This window comes from Acanthisitta chloris, unplaced genomic scaffold (assembly GCF_000695815.1).
Source record: "Acanthisitta chloris isolate BGI_N310 unplaced genomic scaffold, ASM69581v1 scaffold808, whole genome shotgun sequence".
NCBI classification, from domain to species: Eukaryota; Metazoa; Chordata; class Aves; order Passeriformes; family Acanthisittidae; genus Acanthisitta; species Acanthisitta chloris.
Window position 1 is genome coordinate 1,093 of NW_008687467.1, and position 13,918 is coordinate 15,010.

At 37.5% G+C, this 13,918-nt stretch overlaps 1 protein-coding gene across 1 annotated transcript in view; it reads left to right on the forward strand.

Moving 5' to 3' along the window:
• Window positions 1-1,028: 1,028 nt before the first annotated feature.
• Window positions 1,029-13,918, forward strand: part of CHD7 (chromodomain helicase DNA binding protein 7) — a gene marked incomplete at its 5' end in the record, with an annotated part of 47,929 nt that continues 35,039 nt past the window's right edge. The window contains 6 exons of the mRNA XM_009080589.1: window positions 1,029-1,167; window positions 4,444-4,581; window positions 5,668-5,733; window positions 10,375-10,430; window positions 11,862-11,976; window positions 13,363-13,446. Coding sequence (XP_009078837.1) covers window positions 1,029-1,167; window positions 4,444-4,581; window positions 5,668-5,733; window positions 10,375-10,430; window positions 11,862-11,976; window positions 13,363-13,446 — 598 coding nt within the window. The remainder of the gene's footprint in view (window positions 1,168-4,443; window positions 4,582-5,667; window positions 5,734-10,374; window positions 10,431-11,861; window positions 11,977-13,362; window positions 13,447-13,918) is intronic.

Sequence of the window (13,918 nt, forward strand, 5' to 3'; positions counted from 1 at the left end):
GCTGGATAAAAGTGTCTGACGTAGTGCTTGGCCGTGTGTCAGGTACCAGCACATAGCTCTGCTGTCAAGGCATCTCAGCACCTTCCTACAGCCAGCCCCACACACTGGTAATGGACAGCAGGGGGTTCTCCACAAAAAACTAGCAAAACCCCACCTGAGACCTAAAGGCTAAATATGCTTAAAAGTACAGACTTCTGACATCTGTCTTCATCACCATTTAAAGATTTCATCCTTGCAATGCTGCACATCATCTCAGTGTGTGATTTGGTGGTGGAGTATCTAAAGCAGGATTTCAATACCTGTGTCCTCACCCATTTCCAGGGCTCTGAGTGCAGCTGGAAATAGAGGATCTCAGCTCTTCAGATGGTGAATGTTTTCATAGAGGAGGAGGGGGAGAAACATCCTGTCAGTGGATATAGCTTTCTAGTACTGTGTAGGTACTGAGTTACCCGCTGGGTGTTTCCCCCTCCTTACAAGCTGCAGTTGCATCCATTGAGGCTGTATGGGTGCTCTCAGACCTGACACAAAAGTGCCTTTCCTACTTGGAAATGGCAGGGATTGTAGAAGAAAATTAAGGTTTTCTCACTGGGTCCTTTGTTTTGGTAGTGCTTCCTCTGGTTCTGCTTACTTGGTCTGCACAGTTAACATCAAGACAGGCACAGGCATAATCCTGTTCCTTTTCTCATGTGTCAGGTTGCCCGAACATCATTCTCAGAAAGTGCAGGTTCTGAAGAGAGCAGCTCTTCCTTTCCAGTCTCATTTTTAGTTTCTTGTTGAATACACATCCAGTGTCGCTGTCTAAGGTCTTGAAGGAAAGAAGAGAGGTGTCTGTTGTTAAGGAATGGGAAATGTGTAGTGATGGCCCATGCATCATTGATTTTTGCAGTTACGTTTAAATGATTAAGTAAGGAAGGCAGTCAGAAATAACAAAGTCACTGAAAGCAACCATCTCACCATTAACTGTTTTGCTAAGCACCTTTTGCTTATGTTTTTTCTGCAAATATTGATTAAAAATACCTCCGTTTCAGTAACAAGAAACAAGATTCAGAAACCAGTGCTGCAAAGAAAAAGGTTAACAAGGGAAAGGAAGGTTCTGAAAACTCAGATTTGGATAAAACTCCACCACCATCACCTCATCCTGAAGATGAAGATGACCCAGGGGTTCAGGTAATGCTGTTGTTCAAGTTCAGTGTAGCCTTTGACAATTCAGATGCATGCAATTGTATTTCTCACAGTCTTTGTTAGAGAGATATGGGTTTTTGGGTAATTGCTGTGTTGTTTACAAAGAAGGTGAGAACTGGAAGTCACCATGGTGAATATTTTATGAAAACAAGTGTTTCTCATCATAATTTTGCTTTACAGTCTTGTTACCTGCAGATACAGTGCTGCTGAGTTCTCACGTGTTTTCTTCCACCACTGTTGCAGTTACGGTGCTGAATTTTCTGCTCTGTATACTTAATGTACCATTATGAGGTCTTGCTTATAAGCCCAGTGTTTCTTCTTGCATTTGCTTTGCAAACCTTCTGAAACCAAGAATGAGACATGACAAAGCAGAGTGTGGAAACGTGCATGCCAGGGACTTACACCTCCACTTCTTTAATGGGTGAAGGGCTTTTTTTCAGGGCTGCTGGTCATTGGCTAACATGGATTCATTTCTCTTGACCACTGCACACCTATCCCTTTCTGTTGAAACTTTATTTCATGTGAAGAAAATCTGGAAATGGAAGTAGCACATATGACAAGTTTTGAGTGCTGTCATTAGCCATGTTAAGAAGTGATCAGCTGCTGTTTTGCTTCTGCTGGGTGTGGTTAGAGTGGGCATTAAAAGTAAGAGTCCCCTCATGAAGGGGTAGAGGCAAGTTGTGATGGGGAAAGTGTGAGATTCCTGAGGAGGTGTGCTGGTATAATTGAAATCCACTGCATTTGTCCATCGCACACCAAGCTGTGGATGTGTTGCTTCTGGTAATGAGAGATGTCCAGATTGGTGATCACTTGAGAACGGTCAAAGCAGCTCAGTGGAGACGTTGGCAAGCAGTGGTGTCCTAGACAAACATTGTTTATGCCTCACCTCGATATTTTCTTGAAGGATGTAGGGTATAATAAAATGTGAGCAGCCTAGTGTGTTCTAGTTAAGACAGCAGCAAAAGAGAGTGTTCTCTCTGATTCATTCAAATCATGTATTCTGAATTAGAAAGCTGAGTTATATCATATGGCCATTAAAATGTTTGAAGAATTAAGTCTTCTGTGCCACAAATCTCTCTCAGATTAATGGCACTGACAGAAGATGTAGAAGAAACTTTGGAGCTTACGTTTTTTTTGGGTTAATTTGCAGATGATTGTGTTCTGTTTACAATTAAATATATATGCATGGTTTGTGTTCAGTTTAGTGGAACAGAGTTTCTCTTTGTGAAAGAATCGGGTGATAAACTTTTTTGAATTAATTTTTTACTTTTTTAATAAATAGAACTGTTAGGGTACTTGCATCACTTATTACTTAAATGTGATGAAGTATTTCAGGTAACCTTTCGTTTTCTTGGTACTTTATCCTACTGTGCATGGTATACTGCAGCCACACTTCTTCGCATGAACGTGGGGGAAGGTTGCAATGATACATGCTTAGGACATCTAGAATTAATAAAATTGTGCGTTTCCCAACTGTTATGCAGCTGTCTGAAACCCAGTTGTGTTCTCAGTGTTGAATCCTGAGTCTTCTTTAACAGTTTTATGTAGTAGTGCACAAAGTGATGCATGATCTTTAAAGTGCAAAAATATTTGCCTTTGTGTGTTACCATGCAGAGTTTTTATATTCCATTACCAAGCCTGTTACCTTTCTACCTACAGATCAGTCAAAGAGTTAATCTGATGCAGGTAAACACGTGCACAGTTTCTGACACCACTGCATAACCATTGCAAAGCCTCATGTGAATGTAAGAGGAAACAGGAAGTTAAGTCAATAAAACTGAAATAAAGAACTACCATTACGTTTTAGGGATTCTTTCTATTGGGGATATGGAAGAGGAGGTTTTCAGCACCAAAAATAATGCTAAGACTTACCTAAATGGCCAGCAGAAAACGGGGGTTTTCCCATCAGTGATCATGTAAATGAAGATGCAAATTTGTCAAGTGGTATCTATTTTGAAGTCTGAAAACATTGTTACAATTTTGTGGAACCCTGGGTAGGTTACTGTTAAAGGTAGAAGCCACATTGTCATTGCTTAAAAGGGTGATCTAAGCTTAACCTTTGCTCAAAGTTTTCATTTTCAGTTAAAGAAAGAGTTTCTAATTTTGCAAAGAGCACCAGATATTTGTGCTTTAAAATCACCAGTGACTATCTAAAAGTAAGTATTTGACTTCATCTCGGTGCATAGGTTTGTTAAACAAGCTGCAAAAGTATTTGCATGTACCAGTGAGGATGTGTGGTAGCTGAGAAGGATGTATAAATAAATAATGTATCAATTCATAAAGATTTTTTTTAACAGCTCATATTCAACATATTTTTAATATATACATTAGTCCATTGAGATATTTGATGCTCACTTAACAGTTTCCCTCAACAGCATATGCTCACAGCTTTTCAGAATATAGAACCTGATGCAGACTATCTGGGAATTTGAATTTTATTGTTGCAGGAAATGATGCCTGGCACTGAGCATCAAGCTGCAAATTCTGTCAAATGCTTGTGTATTTTACAGATTGTTCTTCACAGTTTTGCTGAAATTTTCTTTCATCCTGGTGATGAGGGTGTGTAGACACAAATAATTTCTTCACTTTGGGGTGGTTCAAGTTTTTCATTCTCCACTGCTAGTTTGGGGTCTTTTCCCATGCTGTGCTGCAGGATGCCTTTCTGAACAGTGCTGGGTCAGTGGAGTGAGGAAATCGTATTTCATTGTGTTTCCCCTACAAGATAATCCCAGTACAACTGGGCAGACAGGGAGAGCAAGAAAGTGTGTTGTCACTGCTTAGCAACCCTGTGGGCCACGCCGTGGAAAGGTGGTATTTGGTTCCTGTTTTGGCCATCTGTCAAAGTTTGTCATAGATGTGAATGGAGAGGTGCAGCTTCTTGGGGTTTAGTTACATTCTGAGATAGGCCTTCTAATTTCCTAATGTGGTTTTAGTAATGTTAAAAAAAAAAAAAACAAAAACCTAACCCCGGAGCACTTTCCAACTCAGAACAAGCATAAAGTAGATTTCTGTTTGTGTTTTTTCTTTTGTTTGTTTGTTTGGTTTGGGTTTTGTTGTTGGTTTTTGCTTACAGAATGTAGGAACAGTTAGCGGGCAGGAATTCAGAATAGTAGTGTCTCGAGCCCACCCTTTCTACCAGGATGCTGTGAAAATTACAGCATTTGCTACACACTAGTGTATTTGAGAAACACAAAGAAGTTTTCTCATTCTGCTGCGTATCAGTTTTGTTTCTCATGGAAAATACCAATGCTTTCTGTTCAGAAGCGACGCTCCAGCAGGCAAGTGAAGAGGAAGCGTTACACAGAAGACCTGGAGTTCAAGATTTCAGATGAGGAGGCTGATGATGCTGATGCTGCTGGAAGAGACTCTCCTTCAAATACTTCTCAGTCAGAGCAACAGGTCAGCTACAAATGGGCTAGAATGGCCATAACTGCAGCATTCAAAGATCAAATATGGGCCCTTTTTCTGGAGGGTATTCACCCGTGGTTGGCATGGTGTGCCAGAAGGCATTAGTTTTTCACATTCTTAAAGAATATATTAATTCGTGGCTTTGTTTGCAAGGTGATGATACGCAGCTGTAAAGTTCAGGTTAAGTTCTTTGAAATGAATGGGCTCTACCTAAAGAAAGCCTAAACTGTGCTGTGCTGCTAGGAATCTTGAATTTACTTCTGTGAATTCAGTGGTCTGGCTTCTGTGACTTTAATAAACCACTCAAGCTTGTCCCCTGCTGCTAGGCACCATAAGAACTCCTTTATGAAATTACTGCCTTGTAGTACCCAGCAGGGTACACTTTATTCTCTGTGCAATGTAAATGATGGATAAAATAGTTTGAATAAGATGAGGGGTAATACTGTAGGAATGACTGTTGTAACAATCTCATTGTTTTGTCATGCTTTTTCAAAGAACTACTTCACTTAACTGATGACCTATTGGAGAATATATACATGCTCTTTGATATTTCATTTGGCATTTTGTTAAGCCTTATGAAATACTGCATGTGATCTCCATTGTTAATTGTGTCTTATCAGAAGGAGAATTTGGTAGGTTTGCTTCCTGTTGTAACAGTGAATTAATGTAAACGGGAATTGCAGGCAAATTTTATAGTAATTGTGTGCACACTTACACAGCCAACTAGAGTGTTTGAACTTCTTCTGATGTTTAGACCATGTGGTGCTGAAAACGTGTCTTATTTCAGGAGAGGTGAACTGCCCACGTGGTTCTGTCTGTTTATATGTGCATGTCAGCCTTACTGAGAGATCTGGAGTTGCATTATCTCTTAAAAATGGACTTAAACAAGTATCCTTCAATCCTTTATTATGGTATTAAATCTGTTGGAATGCTCTAAGTTCTCATGCTAGAGGGAGAATGTCCTCCTGTGTATTAAGCTCCTGTTGCAAAAAATGATTTGAAAGTTTTCTCTAATTAAGGAAGTCTTTAAGTAATAAATATGCACTCCTCTAACTCTGTCTGGTATTTATGATGTAGGAATCTGCTGATGCTGAAGGTCCTGTTGTGGAGAAAATCATGAGTAGCCGTTCAGTCAAGAAAAAGGTAAAATAAATCCCCTTCCCCCATATTTTTAAATAGGCTAAGCATATTTCTGCTGAAGCCCGTATTGAGTTCTTAAAATACCTCAGATATTCCAAATTCAAAAACTGTTCTGTTGAATAGAGGAGGCTCCCTAAAAGTGTATTTAGATGATCTGCAACATGCTCTTGGATAGACACAAAGCAGATAGATTGTTTAGTCTTCTGCTCATTTCTTGCATTTTTCTGGGTGAAAAATTTGATTTTTGCAAATATATATACCTGGGTTAAATTTATGGTGCTCTTTCAAAGGAGTTTGAGGAGTGAGAGAACTCTCCGGTATCCCAAGTTTCTGCCTTTTCTAGCGAACAAGTTCAGTGTGGTTCTCTTACTTCTGCCCTGGTTGCTAGTTATGTTCTTATTTTGTTTACAGATTTTTCTAATCTACTTTGCAACTTGATTGCCCTTTGCACTTCAAAGCTATTAACTCTGAGTAGGAAGTAGAAAAGAACTTGTTCCAAAAAAGGGCATGATTATATTTTATAGACTCTTTGGTGTAGCTAATTCTGACTTGTACAGTTGGACAGAAAACTCTCTGACTTCTGCAGATATGGTACTCCTGTTGATCTGGGTTAACCAGAAATATTTTTCCTTAGTGTTAGTTTTCAAACTGGAGGAAAGGATTTGCCTTTATTCAGGGATTTTTGTTTTCGATGTTGTGGTAGGGGCTCTGTGTGTGTGTTCAATTTTATTACAACTGTCCTAACATCATTAACAGCTTTGTAAACCTAAATTCATGCAATGTCATGACCGGCTGTGATTCAATTGGACCTCTTTATGCAGGTTTCACAGCATAAAACTTCCATGGTTTTTTGTTGTGGGTTTTTTGTTTTGGTTTTTTTTTTTTTTTTTTTTAAGTCTGAAGCTATATTTTGTGTTTCAAACCATAGGCTTATTTTTCAGATAAACTTCAGGTTAATATCAACTGAGTAATTAGTAGTCCTGACAGTCTACTAGGCAGGAGAGAAGAATGTGGTCTTTTCATAGATGTCTTCACACTGGAAGCTGTTTTTCACCAATTATTCTTCTCTTCTTCCTCTCCCCTGCAAACAAAGGTGTGATTACTCATGGGGAGTGTGTATTTTGCTGCAGTTTGTGGGAAGTGGTTGGTCTGCTGCCTACATGTCTTTGATTGCAAGCTCTGCTGGAGGCAAGCTCTATTTTGAGCTTTTTCTTTAATGTTTTTTATGGATTGTATTTGCAGGTTTGAGGGGTGTCTCTTCTTTCCCTGCTCTTCTCCCCAACCCTCTTCTCCAAAATAAAAAAAAAATAAAAAAAGAAGGATTTCAGGATGTTAATATTTAACATCTGAAGTATCCAACTGTGCTTTTATTAAAGGTCTTTTACACTCTTACTAACGTCATCAAAACCCTGGTTGTTAGATTACTAATCAAAGTAAAATTGCTGCGATCAGGACCAGAGTGTAAAATAAACATGAGGAAAGGCTTCACTAGGAAACCTTTCAGTGGATTAGGTTGTAACAAAGATGTTGCATTCAAGTAAAGGACATGAGATAATGGCTATGCTTTTGGAACAGTGTTCTTATCATAAAATCATGCTGCTTTTCTCTAGTTATGGAGTTACCAGATAGGATGCAGCACTGTACTTGCAGCCCTTTTTGAAACATACAGAGCAAAAGGTAGAAATTAGTTCATATTTGAAATATGAAAGGCAATGTTTTTTCCCTGCTGTTCTTAACATGGAATTTTGAATTCCCTTGAATACTCTTTCCTCTTACGAAAAGCATTAAGTTCATGTATCACCCTCTTTTCAAACCGTCACAGTCCTGATGTCTTCAGTTTGTATGTTGAAATTTTTCATTCAGTCGCCTTTGACTTTTTGCTTCTTAACTTTGAAAGGGAATGGCTAGACCTGACTATGCTGTCCAGCGCAGGTAGCACATTATGGACAGATGTGGAGTTTGTAGGTCACTGTACCTGCACATTACACATCTGGGTGTCTCTTTTTGCTTACCAGTACATGTGAGCGTTAGATCTAATTGAACTGTGTATAAATGTCTACATCTCTTCCTCAGACCTCTACAGTTTACAGTGTAGAGCTGTGTATCAATTGAGGTGATTGGTTTTTATGTGTAGCTTTGTTATTAATGTGTTCTGTCTGCTGTTCTTCTAGTAGTTGGTATTTCTGGTGGGTTTGGGGCTTTCTTAGCTTTTCTTTCTTGTCCCCCCCCCTTTTTTTTTTATTTTGTTAAGCTCTTTACACCTGAGTGACTTGCTCAAATACCTTTTGCATTAGCAGGTGTTACTGTGTCACCTCTGTGGCAATGGCAGTGCAGAATTGTATGCTTTTAAGTATTTGCTTGAAGGAAGAGACTCTATTTCTTCAGTTATCTGCAGAAACTGTGGGTCAGATTGTTGATTCTAGTTGCATATAGCAGTGATAATTTGAAATGTCCTGCATTGCCCAAGTCTGCCGTGCATTATTTTAGGATGCATAGTATGTTGTGGGAGAATTTTGCATAAATGTTTCTATCTCACCTTTTTAACTGGTTACTGTAAATGTACATGTAGTGGATGTTGGGCAGTGATGTCAGAGGCATAAGCATCTGTCTCCTATATCCTAAACTGTTGTACTGTTAACCCCTACTTGAGGCAATTGTAATTTCATTGGATTTTGGGAGGGGCATAAGCATTGAATGCCAGAGTAAGATTTTAAAAAAGGTATTTTCTGAACTACTTTTTGCATAGGTGAATCTTTGATGCACTCTCATAGAACATATAATAACATAGACCACTTATTACCTATTAGACAATACAAAAGTGCATTTTACTCACAAGAGTTGCAGGATTTATCAAGATCTACACTGTAAATTATTGTTATTAAGTTGGCAGCTGACAGAAAATATGCTTGACTGAAATGCTGTTGAGGGGAGTTAAATTGGCTAATGTGAAACCTTTATATAAAGGTGTTTAACCATGTTGTCATTTTAAGATTGATGGATCTCAAAGGATTCTGATTTAACACTAATCAAAGAGACTTGGCCATAATATGTTTTAGAAAATCAAGAAAGTTAATGTCTTAAAATCAGAGTTGACTTAAAGAAAAGTTTTGCCTCGGGGCAGAGAATAAATTCTGATAATGTGATCTCCATTTATTAGTGGTTCTTTTTTCAACACAATTATGGTCTCTAAATATGAGCACTGTCTGGAGAAAGATTTTCTCTTAAACCTTTTGTTTAAAAAAGTATCTTGATGGTCTTCCCTGTGGTTAAGATTAGGGGATGCTTTGGACAGAAGATTCAAGAAGATCAGGAGGTAGCACCAGGAACACCACCTCTTCCATTTCTTTAGGGAGAGATAGGTGGAATCTGGTGTTGTTCCTCTCTAGAAACACAAGCAGACTCTGTACAGGAGTGATACAAGTACTAAAATGATAAAATCCCTTGCTATTCTGGAAGCAGAGGAATATTACGTGCATCAGGGACTAGGAATGCATTAACTTTACTGTGCTAGAACACAGTTTAATGCAGCTGCTGCTACTGTTGTTCTTTAACTGCGCTGCTGTGGAGGTAACATCTAGCATAGTCTCTCTTTGTGTGTATATATTTTTTCCTCTCTCTTTCAAAAATACTTTTATAAATACAAAGAATGTTGACTTACACTGCAGTCAGCTGCTTTGTCTGTTTAGCTCTGCATACATTTATTACAGATGTAGTTGTCCCTGGTGAAGTGGGTGAATCAGAAAATGGTCTTCTACTTAAAATTGTTCCAAAGTTCATTAGTAAACAGCAGCCATTAATGTTGTGACATAAAATGAATTCTAAATGTGTGCCTGGTGCACTGTCCTTAGTTTGTCCTATGGCTGAGTTCAGGAGTAATTCAACAAAGTATTACATGCCATATGTTACGCAATACTTTGGCACTAGGGATGAGTTAAGGGTAGTCTCAACCCTTAGCACTGAATGCCCTTGGTTTTGCTGGTTTATATCACAACTTTAACCTTGCTTTAAATGTAGTTTTTTGGGTGTTAATTTAATTTGGCTGCTCTGTGTGTGAGACATCTTGCCTGAGTGAATTTAATTGCACCATTGAGTAAAACTAAAGCCATGAACACTGATGCACTAAAATTCTAGCAGAGGTATAAGGTTTAGTTTTATATGGCTTCTTGTTTGGAGTTATTAACTATATGGAGGAATAAACCCCCTTTAAAACTCTTTTTTAAAACATTACAAAACCCACAATGTAAAGTTGCCATGAGCCAGCCAAAAATAATACATATGGCATTCAGGAGTGCAGTTGCTAATTGGCTGCTGCCTGAGAAAATGGTACACTTGGCTTCTACTTAACACTGTGGGTTTGGCAGAAGGCCAGATTTGGGGTGAGGTTGTGAATGAAGCTGCATGTGGTTAGGGAGGAGTTCAAATGATTCATGTCTTGGAAGTTGTAGTAAGCAGTGCAGTATGCACTTGGGTAAGCTGCTGGAGGAAACTCCTCACCCATGTCCTCCCCCCGCAAACCTTTTCCTACACCTCCGCTTGTCTCTCTGTGTGGAGACTGTATTCCATATTTCAGAGAGCTTTTAATCATTTACTGAATTAGGCTGTTCAGAGGTTTAATTCACGTTTCAACATTTCTTTTCTTTATAGATGGAGAACGGAGAGGAGGTAGAAATAGAGGAATTCTATGTAAAGTACAAAAACTTGTAAGTATAGTTATAGGTTTGATTGCTATCTCTGTTCATGTAACTTCCAAATAGTTCTTAAGAACTGGTTTTGTAAATGATAGAACTGTTCCTATCTAACTTTAAACATTTCTAATGTTTAATCCAAAACAGTGACAAATAAATACCTTGCATTGGTGGTACTGAGTTTGACAGTGTTGTCTTAATTTGTGTTCTCTCCAAAATGAAATCCATAGGTAAAATTGCTCTGCTTTTTAGAACTTTTAATGCTCGTTATGCATGCAGATTCATGAGCACATAGCTATGGAACTGTGTGGGTCTAACTACAACCATAGACTAACGTGTGCAAACCTTAATGCTGTTTCAAAACCAAAATTTATGTTCAACTAAATGTCCAGGATGGCAAACAAAGGAGATAGCTTTCAATATTCCTGCAGATCATTGCCCCTCTGTAAGAGGGATGTAGCAGCAGTGGGAGCAGCTTGCTGTTTCACTTCTAGACTCTGAAACTGCAGTGCAATCAGTATTTAAAATAAGATACTTCACAGCTGGATAAACTCACTTTTCCTGTAGAAAAATAGCATACCTTGTTTAATTTTGCCAAATTTTCTGAGAGACAGAAATCCACTTAAAGTTAGTTTCTTGCAGGTAAGTGTATCTAGTTGACTTCACTTTAAGTATGCGGTCATTTCTGTACCTTTTGCACTGTAGTGTTTATTGCATGATGTTCAATAACTTAATTGTGCTTTGTTTAGTTTTATTACATAGACATGTGATTTTTGTATTGATTATTTGTGTGATAGAATTCTTAGCAGTAGAGCTCTTGACAGCCTAAACTTACAGAGAGGGACTAGTCACTTTGGCAGAGATTCTGTTCATTACTATGTGTTTTCATAAATACTAATTATTGCCATTAATTTGTAAAGATGAATTATTACAAATTATTATTACAAGGGGTTTTCTCTCAGCGTTAGAACCGCAGTTGAGTCATGTGCAACTTCTAATTACAATTTTCTCACGTGTTCTCAAAAATGTGTAAGCATGTTAGTATTTAAAATCTTTGCATATTTTCATTGAATTCTAAAATCCCTACTCTTAGCTAGAATATGATGTTAAATAGTGACATTTATGATAAATGTATTGCATAGAAAGTGTGTTTTAAGTATGCCCGATAGAAATCATTGTAGGTTTGTGCCAAGCACTAAATATAGAGGGTATGTATTTAAATTCTGAGTGGGAGTTTTTTCTATATCCTGACAAGTTTCTTTATTAGTAAGTATAATTACTTCCAGTAAAGATGGTTTGTTAATAACTTGTATGATAGAGAAGATAGTGTCCAGTTTTCCAAGTATGGCACTACAATGTGCTGGAAAGATCTAGTTCTACTAGTGGGATACGTAAGGAGTCCAATGGAAGAGAGTTTTGAGTAAGATTTTCTATTTCATCTTCTAGTTCTTACCTTCACTGTCAGTGGGCATCTGTGGAAGAGCTGGACAAAGACAAGAGGATTCAGCAGAAGATTAAGCGCTTTAAGGCAAAACAGGGCCAGAACAAATTCCTTTCAGAAGTACGATTTGTTTCCTTCTTGCTTTTAGGCATATAAGGAATATTCTTATGCGTTCTTGTTCTTTATACAAGTAGAATAAATTGAATAGCAGTGTGATGTATCAGTAGCATTTATTCTGGTGTGAAGCATAACCATTCGTGATGCAAGTCTTGCAGCTCTATGAAACTCAAGTGATCTGTCCTGATGGTATACTGTTTCCTATAGTTTTTTATTTCTGAAAGTGAGTGGCTAGTTGTTTGCTTTGTAAGCATGACTGAATCAGTGCATTGCCTCTTCTCAGGAGCTGATTATGCCAGAAAAAACGCATTGCATTTTTCTGTGTTATGGACTGTTGCTCACTAGGGATTCTAAGCTTTTTATCATCAATTTAATTTCACTTAGAGCCATAAGCAGTAGTGTGGCAGGGGTCCTGTCAATAAAAGACCAGATCTGCTGATTTGTGCCTCAGAAATCTTTACCTTTCAGTAAAATGCTGGGTTTTAAGAAAAAAAAAAAGCACAAAAACAACCAGGTTCATGACCTACTGAATTTATTTATTTATTTTATTTTAGCTTTACTGTATCATTCAAGCTGAACAAAACTTGTTGAAAATTGAAAACTTCCATCTGTTCTAAATGAAGATGCCTGGAATTTCTTGTTTTCTTTTTTTTTTCTAAATATGTTTCCAAGTGGGTCACAAGTTATCGTAAATACTTGGAATTTGTTCTTGTTTTAGAAAAAGCTCTTACAATGTACATAGTCTTTGGTGCTTTTGTCTGTCTTACCTGTTGTAGAGGATGTTAAAAGTGTAAAATGAAATGCAGTGCTTTAGTGTACAAGAGAATCCCCTAAGCTGTTGAAAGAATAAGAAAGAACATTAAAAAATTGTGATTTTTTTTTTTTTTTTTTTAGAAACTGTGTATACATGCTGTGTCTTTTCTCTGGTTTTGAAATAATAATTTTTGCATTTTGCTTATAAAGCAGTTAGACAATTCCTGTAGTTAAAATAATCCAAAGGCACATAGTGTGCAAGGCTCTAAATTCTTTATTGCAAGCTGTAGTTTTCAAGAATGCTAAATACATTGCATGCCATAAGCCTTTTCGATTGCTCATTAGTGAATTGTAATTTCACACTTCATTTAAAATATTCTTAAACATTCTCTCACAGTAAAAGGTTTCACACAGTAATTAAGAGGCCCAGTTAACAAAGTCTGAGAAGTCTGATTCCCTCACGGGGAATGATCTTGCTGAATTGTAGCATTTCAATTAACATGTTGAAGTTTGCCAAATATAAATTCTGTGTCACCGTGACCCAAAATATTACTGCCTGGTGAAATATATAATCATTTTTCCTCTCAGGAAGGGCTAATAGAGATATTTTATATGTTTGCCTCTCTCCTTGAACAGATTGATGATGAGCTTTTTAATCCAGATTATGTGGAAGTTGATCGAATCATGGATTTTTCACGTAGCACAGACGATAATGGAGAGGTAAACAAAACTTTTTATGCATCTGTAGTCATAATAGACATTGTGTGTAAAATTCATTGGTTAGAAATGTATATTATTAAGCACTTCAGAAGCTACCAGGATATATATGTGTAGAAAATAGGAAGGTGTTTGAGGCAACATTGGCTAATAGAGCAGTTTCCCTAAAATAAAAGGGGTTAAGTGAGAATTCCAAACATCTTGACAATAACCTATATTTAAAAAAAACATGCAAAACCACCAGTCAAGCAACGAAACTAAAAATGTGGTAGTTAATACTGTAGAAATATGATGTCCATGCATGTAATGCAGAATTTAGATGAAAGTTGTAAGAACTAGTCTTAGGAAAGTGTCATGAAGGTTTAGACATCGTTTGTACTACCTGTTGCAGAAGAGGTCCTGAATTCACTGTTTCTTCCTTTGTAATTACTTGCTCTGCAGAACAGGATCACTTTGTCATCCGTGAGATTTCTTT